The sequence below is a fragment of the Eutrigla gurnardus genome, assembly GCF_963514095.1.
Source record: "Eutrigla gurnardus genome assembly, chromosome: 20".
NCBI lineage: Eukaryota > Metazoa > Chordata > Actinopteri > Perciformes > Triglidae > Eutrigla > Eutrigla gurnardus.
In genome coordinates, this window is record NC_139931.1 from 3,562,594 (window position 1) to 3,580,764 (window position 18,171).

Here is an 18,171-nt window from a genome sequence, read left to right on the forward strand (position 1 = left end):
ACACCGAGAGACAGTCATGGAGAGGTGGAGAGCGGACTGTTTTCTTTGTTATTTTTAAAGTCTTGCAATTCGCAACTATGACACCGCCGGCGGCGACTTGTGCCGGTCCAAACGCCCGATGCACCCGAAAGCAGCAAGAAGATTTCCACCGGTTAAGTATGTATCACTTTTTTCTCCTCCCTCTCCTACCCTCTTCCCCCAGCTCAGAGTGGGATTGCGGTAGTCGGGGAGATATGTGCCATCGTTTTTTTTTTTGCTGCTTGTAAATCTATTCGCAAATTGGTGTGGGATTCCCTCCGTGCTCTCTGACGGCCGGGGAAATGTTTGCGGTCCTCCTGTTGTTATTTAGTTTAGCAGCTGTTGGCGGAGGCAGTGCGGATATTAATAGGTGAATAGTGTGACAAAGTTGTGCACTTGTCGGTCGGCTGCTGAAAGGCCTGGCTCCGTATGTGTGTGTTCGTGTGTGTGTGTGTACACGGGAGTTTGTTTCTGGCTCCCCTCCCCCACTCTCTCCGCCGCTGTTCGGCTCGTTCTGGAGAGGCCAAGACATGAATGTGATGAGAGGCTCACTTCAAACGGAACAAACGGATCCGGTTTGAGGGGATAAAAGGCACGTTTAGTTCACTGGACCCGGCTGTGCGCGCGGCTGAGTCCACCTTTTCAGAATCCAACCCCCGTCAAAGCACGCGCACACACCTGTGACCGCAGAACCGTTTCATGTCGGTGTTAATGCGCTAAGCGAACACGTCACATGCCGATTCATCCTCGCGCACAGGTAGCTAGGTGACCGCTAGTTTGACCAGAATGCTTGTGCATCGATGAGCCACGCTTGTCATCAAAGAGCCCCACATTTGTTTCTGGTTATGACGTTTAGTCCAGCACACCTGACCTTATGCACTAGTGCACGTGGTGCTCACACTTCACGATTGTGCAGAGATCAAGGCAGTGTTGCCAATTTTGTCTTTACTGTCTTTGTTGAATCAGAAAAAAGAAAAAACAGATTTGTGTCTGTATTGGACATGACAGAGAGAGTGGGTGTGCCCTAAAGGGAACGTTATGGCAACCATTAAAAAAATATTTCTTTTGAAATCGCAGCTAGAATAACCCTCGCTGTCAGCTGTGTGTGAATCTGAATGATTAATCCACTTTTATCAAGATTTCATTTTTAATCCCAAAACCGTAATTAGAGTTAACAAGTGAACAGAGCTATAAATAGGATTTTGATTGGTCGGAGTCTTTACTGGTCACCATTATTTTGTCCTGTCCTCATCCGTCAAGAATTGGGCTGCTGCATGAATTTAAACAGTCAGAGAAATTGGCTCTCTTTTTTTTTTTTTTTCCTCCACGCTTTGGCTCCATCAGGGAATCAGCTCTAAAATGGTTTCTGACACTGTATCTGGGAAGCTTAATCATGAGCTGTGTGTGCAGTCCAAAGAGGGGGAGATATATACGCTCTACCACTGTGTCTTCGCTCAGCAAGAAAGCTCAGGGGTGTACAGGACGTGTCCTTGAAGAAGACATTAAATCTCTTAAAATCCTTAGGTACGCTGGTCTGCAGCTGACCATGCACCGCCATATCAGGGGAGTGACATAAGGAGAGAACATGATAAAGGGATCAATAAAGTATCATTTGCAGTACTGCTCATATCAGCTAATAGAGTTCATCCTGTAAATCTCAAGTGAATTTATCATTGAGACCATACAGTAATGCTTATTTGAAATAGCTGTAATATAACGTCATTTATAAGTGCATATGCATATAAATCGGGATATTACCGCAAACATTAACATCACACCATATTCGTACCGCTACCTAGTAGATAGCTGCCTTCGGGGCCAGACGGCGCTGAACTGAAGCCATGATTCTTGGCTCGGATTCCCACAACACTCCCACATAACTCTGAATGTGACTCAGTACGGCACAATTATAGACCATCAAGACACTTTATAGACTATCAAGCCACATTATGAGCCAGATGACTTTGGCTTTGCAGATGTTATGATGAACACGTGGTTACAGATCAAGTGCATGACATTCTGTTTCAATGTATCCTTGTATTATCGCCTTTTGAGTGGATCTCATAAAATCCTTCTATTGTGTTCGTTCCCTAATTCAAATGTACTGTAGTTGGCAAATAAGTGGAGTATGAACAGCAGACATCACCAACCTACCATAGAAAAAGATGAACCAGTAGCTACTTACTGTTTTTTTAGAGCTTTACAGTAGCTTGCCTCACAAGTCCTCTGATTTTCTGCAGAATTTGCATTAATTTTAATGTTCAGCTGGAAACTGGCCACATGATGAGTTTTTCATGAAAATCGAATAAATATGCAAACTGTGCAAAATTACAAAAATTCCCTGAGAGGGATTAGTCCTCTTTCAACCATGCGGCTGGCGATTATGGCACATAATAAAAGATCAAGAATATGAATTCACTCATACTTGATTTCCATTTTTTTTGTGCCATAAATCTGAGATTCTCATAGAAGTCTAGCACTGCTCTACCTGTAAATGTTGTGATAAAGCTGCGTCTCATTCTGTATTTTTCCTCCTTGCAGGAGTTTTTTTGCAGCGGCTTGAGTAGAGGTCTGGATCTAATAGTTGTGCGGTGTGGGCTCTACGGGGACGTGGTTTATGGATGCTGTGACTATGAGCATAAGCGACAAAAGGGACTACATAGCAGACCTGGGAGGCAACTTCACTGAGGATGCTCCGAGACCTCCAGTCCCAGGGGAAGAAGGTGAGCTGGTGTGCAGTGATGGACGGCAGTACAGCAACCCCGGCTTCTCCTCAAAGAGCGAGAGCCTCAAGTGTGAGGTGTCCGTGGCGACACCCAGGCGACCTGACTTGGACCTGGGCTATGAGCCCGAGGGGAGCGCTTCCCCGACACCACCCTACTTAAAGTGGGCAGAGTCCCTTCACTCCCTCCTGGACGACCAAGATGGCATCCATCTGTTTAGGACGTTCCTCAAGCAGGAGGAGTGTGCAGATTTGTTGGATTTCTGGTTCGCGTGCAGTGGTTTCCGCAAACTTGAAGCTCACGAGGGAAACGAAGAGAAGAAGGTCAAATTGGCAAAAGCTATCTATAAGAAATACATCCTGGACAACAATGGGATTGTTTCCCGACAGATTAAACCAGCTACCAAGTCCTTTATCAAGGACTGCGTCACAAAGCTTCACATCGATCCTGCCATGTTCGACCAGGCTCAGACCGAGATACAGACTATGATTGAGGAGAACACCTATCCTTTATTTCTCAAATCGGACATCTATTTGGAATATACGAGGACAGGAGGAGAGAGCCCTAAGCTATACAGCGATCAGAGCTCCGTTTCTGGGAATGGCAAGGGGCTGTCGGGTTATTTACCGACTTTAAACGAAGACGAGGAGTGGAGGTGTGACCAGGAGCCAGATGAACAGCCAGAGTGTGACCCCACACCGAGCAACCGGCTTACTCAGAAGCTGCTACTGGAGACGGCGCCGCAGCGCGTTTCCAACGGCGCCAGGCTCCAGGAGAGTCAGGAGTACAGGTAAATCCTCCCAGCAATCTAACAAGCTTCACTTCAGCTCTAACTGCACAGCTTCTTCCCTGCAAACCACTGAATTAGAGATAAACCTGAAACCCCACAATACTATAAACGCTGCTTGAAGTTTGAGATGAAAACAGTCCGAGTAGCACGGGAGACAGCTGAGATGAGAGGGAGATGGTGCATTTACACCTGTGGTGTTGAGGAAATGTCAGCGGCTGCAGAAGTTAACTCGTTAGAAGGTTGAAGTCCTGTTCTTAGTGTTTCTTGTGCAGGTAGTGGGGGATCACGTCTTCCCATTGGACGGGGGTTTCTAAGGAAATAGTTCAACAAGATTTATATTAAAGAGGAGCTTTTTGTCATCTTTGTCCCCCTCGTATCTGAATTTTAATTCTGCATTTTTAAATCGATCGATTTTAAGACGATCTGCTCCTTAAAGGCGTTTGCTGTGTTTGTGTGCACTTTAAAATAACAGCTTGTGCAATGCCAAATCTGTTGGCAGCCTGATGATTGATGCTGAGAAACACAGGCTTTTTGTCTGTTAGTTTGCATGTAGATGCGTTATTAGAGGACTGTTCTCAGATTTATATTTACTGTTCAGTAGTTTTTTGATTGCTAAATGCTGAGGTTACGGTTGCTAAACAGAATGAACATGCTGCTCCTTTAATTAAAAGTTATAACTTGTTTGTCCTGAACATGCCCTTCTTTTTAATCTCAGGTGCAGTTCATTGTGCACGTACATCAGATGTGAATGTCTCCACTAATTCTTGCATGGGCTGATGAGCAAAAAACCTCCTTTATTTTTTAATTTGAACGTAACAAAACGTATGTTCACAGTAGGAAGAGCACACGTCTAAATATGGCTGAATTCCCTTTAGCTGCTTCGGTTTGAGGGTCCTGATATTTTGCATTCTGTCACACCGTCAAGACACTAGAATAAATAACGGAGCCATTGTAACACCTATGATGCCTGCTCCTCAGTGAAGTTCAGTTTTATATTACAGCAGTCTGAAGACAACTTGTAAAATACTACTCCTGATGACATTAAAACAAGCTCACTCCAGTTTATAACGGATCTTTTGACAGCAGTGAGACAGCCACCGGAAATTTCTGGCATGCTAGAAATCCATGCGCTGAGGGAATTTAATCAGGTGTTGTGACCCCCCCTCAAACTGTGTGTCAAATGACAACAGATCCGGCAGAAAATTGGCCCGACTCTAAAAATAGTTGGGGGCGACCAATTCGAGGCTGAAATTGGGTTTAATCCGTACGGTGTCTGCCCAGCTTAATAAACACAGCAGCCGGTAGAATGACGCACTGATTCACTCTGGACGGCTCCTAGTAATCTGACTTCTGATGCTTGTTCACTCGACATACTCGCACACATACTAAGAAATCGTGATCGTGTAACACAAACGAGTCTTTGAAAATCAAAGAGCAACAATGAAAGGTGAAATTAAATAGAAAGTGATTCTTTGCCACCACAATTTACCTAATGCTGATTTAAACTTAAAGCTTATTACATAATATGTTCACATCCTGTGAGGATTAAGGCCACATGCAAAAAAAAAACACACACATGTTAGGTGTCATCAGTGAAAAGTCTGAATAATATGTACACTCACTGTTAAAGTAAAACCAAAAGGTTAGAGCTGAATGTGCAGACAGCTAGTTTGCAATAATGTTGGTCCTCACCAGAATAATAAGAAATAACATCATCGGTGGACACACTTATATAAAAACACTCTTATACATGAGCTGCTGCAGCACCAGTGTCACTCACTGGACAGTGTGTACTGCCCTGTCAGGGTTCACACTGTACTAAAATCAGACCTGGCACACTCTTGTCTTTTCTTTCTATGGTCTAGTCTTGCATTCTTCAGTGTTGGCACTTGGCATGTAGCTTTTCTGGTTGTACTGAATTTAAGGTGGACTTTTTCGTCTTTTGAAAACATAATTCAGGGCAATTTCTATCGGAGAACAGTATTGGCTCGAATCTACTGGAAAATATAAGAGAAACATCGTTTTAATTAGAGTGTGAAACACAGACTTGGGCATATTTTCACATCATTATTTCAGCAATCAAGCATTTGGCTGGAATCAAGAAATACCCGCTTCATTTTTAAAAAGCCTTTTAGCGGCACCCGTTGGGTTTATATGAAACTAAATTTTACATCAGTTGTGTCTGATGGTGTCTTCAGAGGATGGAAACAACAGACATTAAACAGTCTTTCAGATCAGCTTTTAGGAATCAAATTACTTGAAAGAGAATGACCTATTCATTCATTAATGTTTGGGGAGATTTTTTTTTTTAAACATCTCAGTTTTGTTCTCGTTCACGTAAGACGTGCACTTCAAAGGCAAAACTTCCACGGCTTTGTTATTAAAATGAAAGTTGTTTTTCTCTCTTTTTTCCGTGATATTTTGAAGAATCGTGTGTGATGGAATGAAATTGAGACAAACATGGATGAAAAATTGTGTTGCTGATAAAGTGTTTAGTACTTATTCAGAATTAGGACTCTTAGGATTCCTTTGGCATTGGCATGAGAGGGACACGGACACGTTAGAGGGAGAGGAAAGGAAATGAAGTGGAAGTTTTTGTTACACATGAAGGACAGCTGAGGACACCTTGGCCAGTATTTTATGTTTTCTTAAGGTATCATCTCAGCTGTCTTTCATCAAATGACAGATTTAATTCATGTTTGCTTTTCCTCAAACTTAAAACTCCTTTTCTGTACACTGCACTTTTTTGTGTGTGTTTTGTGCCGGCCCCTCAACCAACCTGCCACTGTAATTATTCCCTGTTGCTGAATGTAGATGCTAATGAAAATCAGTCGGTCACAAAGGTTTCATTTTGAACTCTGGGTGCTTCTGCATTCCAAACAGGGAGAAAGCTCTTCAGGGAATTCCAATTTGAATAAAAAGAGATGATGCCTAACATCTTTAATTCATGTGTACAAAGCCCTGCTGGAAGTGTGTACAGCAGAGTCAATGACGGAGAGTGTAGAAGGTGGACAAATGAAGCTTTCCCGTATATCTGGATGCTTTTGAAGGTGGCGCCTTGCTGTTGTACTCCACCGTTCAATACTCGGGTGAATTTGACATGCTCTCGAAGGCTGTCGAATATGGTTTTGCTAACAAACTCCGGTGTGCTTTCTCAGGCTGCAGGTTTCTTTGGATTAAGCCAAAGAGTTGCAGGAAGCGACAGAACCTGGAGGTTTGACAAATCGCAGGCAATGGAATTCGGGGCCGGGTTTTAGAGTGCTACAGGTGTAAGTGCTGAACCCTGAAATGAGTTCACGCTGTTGCACGTCCAGGTCGCTTGTCCCAAAGATGTGTTTTTAATGGGTTTTTGGTTAAGGTTAAGACATGAGAATATTTTGTTCTACAACATGAAATGCATCAGTAAATACATGACTCATGATTACTTGTCTTGACAAAGAAAGTTGGCTAAATGAGACCTCATCGCACCAGCTAGTCCGCCTTCACAGCCTCGTTGTGCATACTCATGTGACCGTGGTGTCGTTCATTCATACTCTAATGTTAGCTTTTTACTCCTGGCGGTGACATTCAAGCTTAAAATATCATAAAAGTAGTTTCCATTTGTGAAGAAGACGTTGGTTTGCCACAGAGCCTATTTTGCACTAGTAATCCAAAATCTGATGGAAATCTGATGGAAATATCCCATCAGCTTTTTGTTGAGGGAACCAGGGTGATGATAACTTCTGGGTTGGCCTACAAAAATACTGTTGGCTTCTGGACAGATTTTCTATTACAGCATCGAACCATTCATAATAAAGCAGTGTATGTTGTTGATTTGGGAATACCGAATCCTTTTTAACAATTAGGTCTGTCACATTATGATCTATTCCGGCAAATCTTGTTTTGTTTTCTCAGCATTTCCTGTATTTCTTCATTTCTTCCAGGCCCACACCATGTCGGGAGCCCATCAATCCTTACTACGTCAACACCGGTTATGCTATGGCTCCAGCCACCAGCGCCAACGACAGTGAGCAGCAGAGTATGTCCAGCGACGCAGACACAATTTCCCTCACCGACAGCAGTGTGTATGTATTTCCATTCCATTTGTATTACGCATATATTTCATGCTTATAGTTGAATGCAGGGTCATAAAGGCTGTGCCAGGCTTGAACGTGAGATTTCTGACATCAAATTGAAGACCGAACCTAATACTATAGCAAGTGTTCCCAGCTGTTATTAAAAAGAATGGCATGCCATTGCTCAGAAACAGAAATAAGGGCTCAGTTGGTTTCACAATTGCACTAGTTTTGTTTTTTTTATCTGTGCACCACTTTAAGGATCGGCAGCTACTGACGCCCCATATGCTCATTAGCCACACCAGTAAAATCGGTTAGAATTGATCTCTAAAGCTAATTAGGAATGCTAAAACCTCCCCCTTGAGAGACATAAAACCACGTCTGATAGAATGCACAGAAATAAAATTGCTAACCTACTGACCTGCTTTGCAAATGGGACACACAAACCAGTCTTAAATGTTTCCAAAGCGACACTTTATAGTCACAGTTCTTAATTTTAGTGTGAACAAAGCAGAATTTGTCTCCTCTGGGTCACTTTGTTTAGGCACAAGCATGAGACCAAAGGCAGCGTTTTGTACCATCTGGGATCACTTGCAAGGGTGACTTGTGTACTTCACTTGAGTGTGCGGTCCAGGAAAGGCCATTTTAGAAATGATATTTTCTAGGTGCAAAAATATGGCACTGGGGGAATCATGGCAAAGAAACTTCAAAGCTGCACCACTGGACAAAAATGGGTTTGGAGCTGAATGGATTAGAGGCATTTATCAGCTAATTGGTCCAGAGCTTCCAGCACAGGAGAGTGTGAAACCCAGCATGACCAATACCACATGGACTTACAGGCTGGTGGATGTGTTAACATGTAAGTGTAATCTGCCAGACCACTTGTGGTGCAGCAGGAGGGACACAATGAGCCTGTGAGAATGCCCGTCCTGCTGTACCGATTAATCAAGGCTTACAAGTTGGTCATTTTAGGCAAAGAAAAAGCAGTGGAAAGCTTTCAGCTTCAAAGCTGCCTGTGTTGTTTATTCATGAGGATGTTTTTTGTGAAAATGTCTTTGTTGTTAATTCCAGAGATGGGGTTCCACCCTACAGATACCGCAAACAGCATCGCCGGGAGATGCACGAAAGTGCCAAAGCAAATGGGCGAGTGCCACTACCTCATATTCCAGTGAGTTATTCATGGGTTCTCTCCCTCTCTGCCTCTACACCTCTCTTTAACTGTCTGTCTCTGCCTTATTTTTCTCTGCCGCACCATTGGAGATGTGCATATTTAAGCTCTGCTGTGTTGCAGGGCCTGTGATGGGGTGTAAGAATAGCTGATGGTGAAAGAGAAGGCTGTCTAAATGTAGCTTGATGCCCTCCTAAGCTGTGAGCACTGAAGCCTAGCAGACATGAATCCTCCCCAGTGACAGCCCGATGCCTCTCTGCAGCTTACGCTGTCTCTTGGTAGGAAAACCCCGGCCCTAATTAGGCCTCGGCGTAAAGAGTCAAATTAAAACTCCCCACGTAGCATCCTATTAGGATGCATGAATTGGGGTATAGTAAAGCACAAATCCCCAAAGCATAACTCTCACGTTTCCCTGAACCATGGCTTCACTTCATTGGCAATGAGAAAAGTGACGGGACTTGGAGGTCGTTGTCGTGTCATTTGTTTTCCAACCTTCTTTTTCTGTATTAAATAGTTCAGAATCTTTGACTTCTCATGATTGTCATGCAGTAACTCTTGCATATACCATCACTATATCAGAAAGTTGTATTCAGGGGTCGGGGTGGGAGAAAATATAAATATAGGAATATGTTTGTATTCCTCTTGCAATTCTGGCGTCAGATATCTGAATTTTTAAAATATCGGGACTCCAAATGGCTTTGAGTAATGAATAACTACTTTCAACACATTACTGCGTTTGTATTTTACGCTGTAACGTTCCCCCGGCCAAAGACGGCCTGCCGTTTCTCACGCTGAAGGCCAGACAGTCGCTTCTGAGACGCTCTCAATAAAGATTCAAACTCGCAGCTCTTAAAAGACCGAAGGGGAGAGTTACCTGCGACGCTTTCAAACCATTATTTCAGTGATGCTTCCAGCGGATGTAATAATCTCGCCTGTCATGATTTTATTAATGCCAATCTTTCAGCTTTAAGGGGGCGCTCATGGGTATTGCTCTCACCGGATCTGCCGCTATTCAGGCTGAATTCTAACTCTGCATGGTAACCATAGCAACCGCACGGCACTTCCTCCATTCGACGTCCGAGACGCAGACGGACCTTCTGGCCTCGGCTTTTATTACTTGATCAGATTGAGTTTGTGTCTGTAAAAGCATCTGGTTTGTCTTCAGGCCTCACAGCGTCTTTAAGGAGCAGCTCGTTGTTTTCACTTTGATAACCTGATGAAGGATAGTTCAACATTATAACCACATAACTGCTCTGCTTTCTGGCAGTTCGGTTGTTCATCGTTTCATCTCAGTTGTGAAATTCTATTTTCTTTTCACTAACAGAAATTGTGATATGTATCATAGATGATTGTCTGATCGTTATCGTGGTATTGTGATATCAAATTTGACAGAGAGAGCTTTACATTTTGACATTTTCTTCCCCCAGCGCACAAACCGGATTCCAAAGGACATACACGTGGAGCCGGAGAGATTTGCTGCAGAGCTGATCAGCAGACTGGAGGGCGTGCTGAGGGAGAGGGAGGCTCAAGAGAAGCTGGAGGAGCGACTGAAGAGAGTACGACTGGTACGTTCATTTTTCCTTCCTTAAGCATGAACACGTCCACTGTTTTTGGTCGTTTGGTTTAACATGTTTGAGTGGCTGCAGGGATTCACAGTGGAGGGCAGACTCAATCAACACAAAACAATGGAGGCGGAGCAGGGAAGGAAGGAACACCTATTGATTTTAGATCTAGATGAGGTCATCAATAAAATGTCTGCGAATAGTGAAAAATATTTGAATTTCCCAGAGCCTGTGCAGCCCATGGTAGTGTCAAAATCCTTATTTTAGACGACCAACAGTACAACAACCTAAAGATATTCAGTTATCGTATATAACAAAGAAAAATAAGCAGTAAATCTTAATATTTGACAATCAATTAGTATTTATTAATTTAGTTTGTATTATATTGACATGGTTTATTTTGGAGTGAACACATTCTGGTTATGAGAATCTTATTTTAAATCATCTTTCCACATATCTTGATCTCACAGGGCTCTTATATTTTCACCTGAATAACTTTGATTTACATCACTAAAAGAATACATTGTCACCATAGATGGCGTTTGAAAAGCAGAGCGGGGGAATCGGTGTGACTAACGTGTGTGAGATACCACCAAAGCCCGTTTCTGAGCCAGAAAGCGAGATGTGTTCCTGGCTGCTGGGCTTAAAGTTTTCACTAACAAAGGAGACTTAAATCCGTCTGGCCTTAATGAAATTAATGAGGCCAGCCATTTGAACGGGGAATAAAAAAAAAAAACATTATGAATCACTTGGAGAATTGCATGCTTGGCCTGTCAGCGATCTGGCTTTGTCGATGAATCAGATGGAGCACCTGCACACTCGGCCACTTGTAAGCCTGGAACAGCGTGCCGCCTCTTTGATGTCACTTGAACGGTGATGAAATGGTTGCGGCGACCGCGAATGAAATCTCCCTCAGAACACAGACCCAAGTACTTAGTCTCAAGACAGGCAATTTATGTGGCTTGGCCCTAAAAGGAGGGAAGCTGCCATCACACAGCTCAGGGTTTGCTTTATTAAATCTGGAGGCCAGCATGAAATGACTGCCTTCATCAAGTGAGCATCTAGAAAAGGAAAGCTGAGCTCAGCTTTGAGGTTTTTAACCGTAATATCGGAGATATTAAAAATCATATGGTTAAAATGCATGAGATATAATGGTTAAAATTGATGTTGGCATTTTATTGCTGTGAGGAAAAGGTGATTTCATAAGCATGTGAGCAACTTATTGCCAGACAATCTGCTCAGAATTAGATAATGCCTTTGCTTAACATGGTTTTTGGAACAACGGAATTAATTGTAATTCACATTTACAAGCAGCAGCATGCTGTTAAAGACAGTAAATCAGTGGCAAAAAGACTATATATATATATTATATGTATATATGAACCGATGTAGTGTGTTTCAGTAATTCCCCATCCACCACCTAAATGAGTGACAGATATCTGCTGTTGTTTGCCAAGGATTTTCACTCTCACATGGAAAAGAGAGAGAGCCAGGGGGGAAATGAACTCAAATGAAGATGTCAGGGATCCATGAATAACTTCCAGTGGGCTCAGCTAACATGGATATCTGGATCTGGTGCAGAGATACACGCATCAATTATTAAAAACATACCAGGAAATATTTGTCTGGATACGGCATCTCTTACAGTATCGCTGGATTTAAGAAATGAGTGTGTATTATAGGAAGTTAAGTCCCGGGATAGGAAGCCCTTTCATGTTTTCTTTGATAGAGTTATTGCAAATGGATGGAGAGCAAAGGACAACAATACAAATATGAAAGCATGAGGATAGGATGAAAAATATGTCTTTGTTCTCATTGTTTTCTTTTTTCTGATGGTTCAAATCTGGAACATTACTTTAATCCAGTCTTGATTGTAATGGTGACATAAGTTCATTGTCTTATAAGGAGAACTGCTTTTGATGACTCAATATTGTGCTGGAAATAATTGCGATAAACAATATTATTGGTATTTTAAGACCTTTTTATGCCACAGATGATATAATATCCTAATAATGCAAGCTATTGTGGATGCCTGGAGCACCCTGTGATCCCCCCTGGAGCAGGTTCTGTCCCCGTCACTCAGAGCTGGAGCTCTTATCGACTGCACTTCCTCACACGAAACGGCACAAATGTGATGCATGCATGCTAAGTTCCTTCAAACCCGACTGATGCTGTTGTATTCCTTGGTTTGTCTCCAAACCTCTGCAGTAAAAATGAGAAGACGCATATGAGCATGTGGTGAAATCCTGCCATCTGCAGGTGGAAATCGGTACAACATATGCACCTTTTGTTTAAAATACCCAATCATGTGTTAGGAAAAACAAATATGTATTGTATATAGGTGTAACCTGGATAGATTTCTTTATTTTTTTTATTCCAGATTCCTTTTTTCCTCTGAATGATGTTTTGTGTGTGTGTTTGTTCTACAGGAAGAGGAAGGTGATGAAGTCATGTCCACAGCCACAGCGTTATCCAGTCACAGGTTCCCCCCTGGTGCTTATCTGCAGAATTACAACTCCCGCTACGCTGACAACACCTGCAGTGGTCCTATTCTGAGAGACGCTCACGAGGAGAACCCAGAGAGCATCCTCGACGACCACGTCCGGCGGGTCATGAAGACGCCCGGCTGCCAGTCGCCAGGCACGGGCCGTCACTCTCCCAAGTCACGCTCGCCAGACGGCGTCCCCGGGGGCAAAGGGGCGGGACCTGGACCGGCGCAGGGCAAACATCCATCCAGGCACGGTGTCAAGGGAGACAACAGCCACCTGTACCACCACAAACATGCGCACCATGGTGTCGGGAAGCCCAAAGAGCAGGTGGAGTCCGAGGCAGCCGTGCGTGTGCATGGCAGCTGTCCCCAGAGCGCTGAGGCCAGCCATTATGGGTCAAAGTCTCGCAGCTATGCAGATGGCATGGGATCCAACCCCGTGGAACATACAGGCTACAGGTATGCAAACGCCCAACTCCAGCATTAGCTTCCTCTTCCTCATGAATGCACCCAGAATGCTTTTTTTACTTAACAGTTGTTTTCTTCCATTGTACAGTAGCAAAAGTGGAAGTCAGTGTAAAAGGCCGTTCAAGAAAGGCGAGGAGGTGCGGCCTCATGACATGCCAGCGCCTGTAGAGGAGATGGAGAAGAACCAGAAGATCCTTTTGTGGCTGATGGAAGGACAGAAAGAACTGGTTCAACATAAGAGGAGCCCATACGGGTCAGTGACCGTTAACTTAGTGCAGGACCAGGCACCTTCTTTAAGTACTTACTTTCTTAAGTTTGATTGTTGAAATTAAGAAAGTCATGACTTTTACATTTTTAGGAGTACCACTGGATCCAAGAGGACCACAGGCCACGAGGCCCAGCTGTGGAACAACGTGCAGCCATCCCACCCTTTCATCCAGGACCCGACCATGCCCCCGAATCCAGCTCCCAGCCCCCTCATCCAGCTGGAGGAGGTGCGCCGACGGCTCGAGGAGGAGAAGATCAAGTCTGGAACGGTCCAGCCCAAGCAAAGGTAAGTGGACGCACATGTCATGTTACCACAGCGGTCTGTCTGGTCAATCAGTGCAGTTATTCAGCAGAGTCTATTCAACATGATCCACTGGGGAAGAATCCGGATCTATCCTTTTTCTTTAGTCAAAATGAAACGGTCCCTTTTGTTTTCTAGCCTGCTGTGCTGCTGGTCAGGTCTGTGTCTATCTAATGTTGTTGTTGGGTCCCTCAGGTATGTGATGGAGGTCATCCAGAGGGGTCGCACCGCAGTCAGGCCTGCACTGTTCCCTCCGCTCAGCGTGGTGCCCGCCGTGTCCGACAGCGAACTCTCCCAGCCCGAGTAGGTCCACCATGTCCTCCCACTAACTGTTCCCACTGTCATCCAATGTCCCATAAGTCACGGCAACCCAGTTCACTCCCCATTCACATTACGGGTAGTCTGTGTTGTCTTTATGTCCCACACTATCCTGGAGTTTGTTTTAATGTGGTATCTTATCCATTGAAACCTGGCAGCCAGTGAGCAAAGACTTATTTTCAGTGTCCAAAGCACAAACTGAATTATTTCTCCACCCTGTCATAAATAAGTAGGATCAGACTCGATGGTAGAAAACATATCCGATCCCTTGCTGGTTATTTCCCATGAAGAGCAGAAAGAAGATCACAGAGGAAGTAGAAGTGTGTGATTTCTGTGTTCTCTGCGGAGGCTGAAGTATTTCCAGGGGTGAGCTTGGTCAGCTTTCTTCTTTGTGAGAAGCATCTTCCTGTTTGAAGTTTCACTGCCCTCTCAGATGGGTGCTTAACAGTCGGAGGGAAGTAGGGGAAGTGTGTAAGAGGCAGATGAAAGGCAGAGTATGTGGTACGGCTCCGGTCCGGCCTGTGAGGACTCGGTGTGCCCGAAGGATCAGGGCAGACCGAACCTCTCAGTACTTCCAGTGTCTCGTAAATGAAAGTCACGTTGGTAACAATAGAGAGGCAGAAGAGGCTAACATGAAAGTGTGAAGTCCTGGTTTCCATTAACAAACAGAGTGACGATATCAGTGACTTGATCTCCGTCTGACTAGTAACGTCACTTGAGAAAAACAGATCCACCTCAGGGTGCTTCAACATTGTTCAAAAGATGTCAGGCTAAAAACACTCGATCACCAAGGATGATATTATGTCAGTGAGCACCACGGCACACCCAATGGCTGCTGGTAAGATCATCCTGTCATGAATACCAGAGTACACCCATTATCCTCATCTGCTGTCAGGCTGAACATCACACACACATCGGGATCTATTTCTCCCCCAAATAGAAAATTGCTCAGATGGTTGTCCACCTCACTTCATATGTGTAGTTTCCACCTGTCCGTCCTGTTGAAATGTTATTTCTGCTTCCTCTCTATGAGCTCAATCCTTAGAGGGCCTCTGTGTTGTTTCCTCCAGAGCTGGTTATTCAACGATGCTGGTGTTTTTCAGTGGTTAGCAGTCAGTCAGTCAGAGGATGTTAGTCCATATCGTTCCTCCCTTCACTACATACCTGTAGCTGCACATATTGATTAGTTTATGTATGCAGAACATACTGTGTCTAGCAGCTTGTTATTGCCAGGAAATAGATCAGACCCATTTTTTAAATCGCGATTTCTGGGGTCCTTTTTTAATGTGAAATAAAATATTCATATTTTTAAAGTGTGGACTTAAATAGTGGAGGAAGTTTCAAATTCTAACCAGTTTTGTCTTCTTCCCATTTGCAGACACAAAGGCAGTAAAAAGGCGGCGTGTGAAAACATCACTGTGGCGTATTACTTCTGCGAGGAGCTGATCCCGTACAGGACGTCCGTCAGAGGGAGGGTCGTCACGCTGGGCCAGTTCAAAGAGCTGCTCACCAAGAAAGGGAATTACAGGTGAGACGCATCACACCTATTGGTTATTAATCATTACACAACTGTCAGAGTTTGGAAGAACATTCTCAGAGCACAGGTTTGTCTGATGGATTCGTGGGAATGGAGTACATGAAAATTAGTTAAATGATATTGTCGGGTAGCTTGTATAGATTTGGGATTTCTTAAAACCTTCCGATGATTTTCAAAATCACGTTTAAGTGTCGATGGGGCTCAGCTGTGCTTCTTACCACTGAACTAATGGAGGGTTTTTACGATTAAAGGTCAGGATTTTCAATCACGAGTGTTTTCTGCTAAAGAGAGATGTCCGTAAGATATTAGTGATCATCTTTGAGTAGCTGCATTAAATTGGCGTGATGAATTATAACACGATGTACTGCTTATTAGCTTCTAACTCGTAAAAGTTAACCTTGTTCCTTGTGTTGTTTTCCTTAGATACTATTTCAAGAAGGTAAGCGACGAGTTTGACTGCGGGGTTGTGTTCGAAGAGGTCCGTGAAGACGACGCCGTCTTGCCCATCTTTGAGGAGAAGATTATCGGGAAAGTGGAAAAAATTGATTGAAGGTCACGTTGAAGAGGAAGGCGTCTAAAAGGGCAGCGTGTTAGAGATGGTGAAGAGGAAGTGATTGAGACGGGAGAAGTGGAGAAGGAAAGGAAGACAGAGCTGAAGTGGAGCAGGAGGACAAAGCAGCGGTCACATTGGACGACTCGAGGCTTCTTGAGGCTCGAAGACAAAAGATCTCATTCACTTCTTGGGAGTGTGATGTAGCATTGTAATGTTTACTAGATGAATGAAGGAACAAAAGTGCTACTAAAGCTACATATTTTTGATATGATGCATCAGAGGGTTTCTAAAGTAACCGCACTCGTCATTTTTATATGTATTGGTAACAGACGTGTACAGTTTGTGTTAAAAGATAACAAGATTTTATATCTATTTAAGTATTTAAAATGCTCATTTTTCAATCCTATGGAAGCGGGAGCGGCGCCCCCTGTTGGAGACGATGAAGAATTCTTTCTAGGGCTGATTTGTGTTTGTTTGACTTGTTGTGGACTCTCATGTTTGTGCTCTTTTTTTAATGCTATCACATCCCGGTACTTTATTTGGTGGCTGCACTTCCATTGTATTATACGCCGCTGACTGTCTCTGAATATCTGCAGCACCAAACATGAGAGATCAGAGAGAAACGGTGTACTGCAGTCCAGCACCGCAGCCCGGTGGGGATTTCCAGAAGAGTAGCTCGTTGTTTGACATGGATATGAGAAATACTCTCACCTACGTCATTATTTATTGTAGGGCTGTTTAATTGGGTTGAATTACTGCATTCTGTTGCTGGTTACCTGGTGTCTACTGCATGTGGATGTAGCTGATGGTATGTTGTTTTGGTTTAACCGAAGGGGAAGTCTTAGGAAAATTGGCTTGAAATCGTACAATATTTCTTTTTTTTTAGATGTGATTGGAAAGCACAAGTTGAATATCTATGCAAGCTGGTTCCCCTCCTCCAAAATCTCTATTGGGCATATTAATTAACTTAGTAAATAAGTTAAGAAATTCTTCTAAACAATTAAAAGCTCGGGCTGAGCATTATATATTGATATTATATCAATATGATGCTAGATATCTGAGATTTAGCATATCTTAATACGGCGTTACAGTAATGTGTTTTAATGTTCTGATCTAATTGTTCTATTATTTGCTTTTACCCTCTTTATTTATAAATTATATCCACGTTACTGATGATTATTTAAATGTAAATATTTCACAAATGGCCCGCGGTCAACCCTACGATACATTGACGATATGAATATTGGTTAAAAATATGGTTATGTTTTCTCTGTATCACCCAGCCCTATCGGAGGCTATCAGAACAATCAACATTCAATGACACTTTTCTAAAGGTTTTACTATTAAGTCATTTAACCCTTTTTTTTTAAGACAAAAAGAGTTCTTCTTCGCTGCCAGTTTGCTTGGTTTTCTTTGAGCGATTGCCAGTTTGACACTGAATGACGGTTTGGGTTCGGTTGGTGGTGTCCAGCCGTGCAGAGAGACTCCCAGATCCTCTTCACACACAGCATTTGAATGAGAAGGCCAGTGAATGTCATCCGAATGCTATCAGGAGATGGAAATGTTGCATTCATGATGTTTACGTCGGGAGTTTCAGCTTCGACGTCCCTCCATGTTGATTCCTCCAGACTCCTAAACTTTGAATCATTGCTAGCTTGACGATCAGTTAAAAACAGGGTGGATGTTTAAGATGCAGCCTTCTCCAGCTTATCGACGCTCCATCTCGTGCCTGGCAGGAATAGATAGTTTAGTGGATCCCGTTACACCAAAGAGGAAGAAGTAGAATAGACACGTAGCTCTTGAATGACCCCTTCACATTGCACTTAATATTCGGCGTCCTTGGTATTCATTCTTTTATATAAATGTAATCAGTGATGCTCTTGCACAAAGACCAGAATGTTCTTTGCGATGATTGCAGTTTTC

The 18,171-nt window shown here is 43.4% G+C and overlaps 1 protein-coding gene across 1 annotated transcript; it reads left to right on the forward strand.

The window, feature by feature from the left end:
• Position 1: 1 nt before the first annotated feature.
• axin1 (axin 1) lies at positions 2 to 17,084 on the forward strand. Its single transcript, XM_084036895.1, has 11 exons — positions 2 to 156; positions 2,560 to 3,531; positions 7,455 to 7,595; positions 8,658 to 8,754; positions 10,182 to 10,319; positions 12,746 to 13,263; positions 13,361 to 13,525; positions 13,631 to 13,825; positions 14,036 to 14,143; positions 15,537 to 15,686; positions 16,119 to 17,084. The coding sequence occupies exons 2-11, from the start codon at positions 2,636 to 2,638 to the stop codon at positions 16,243 to 16,245; spliced, it is 2,535 nt and encodes an 844-aa protein (XP_083893021.1). The 5' UTR covers positions 2 to 156; positions 2,560 to 2,635; the 3' UTR covers positions 16,246 to 17,084.
• The last annotated feature ends 1,087 nt before the right edge of the window (positions 17,085 to 18,171 follow it).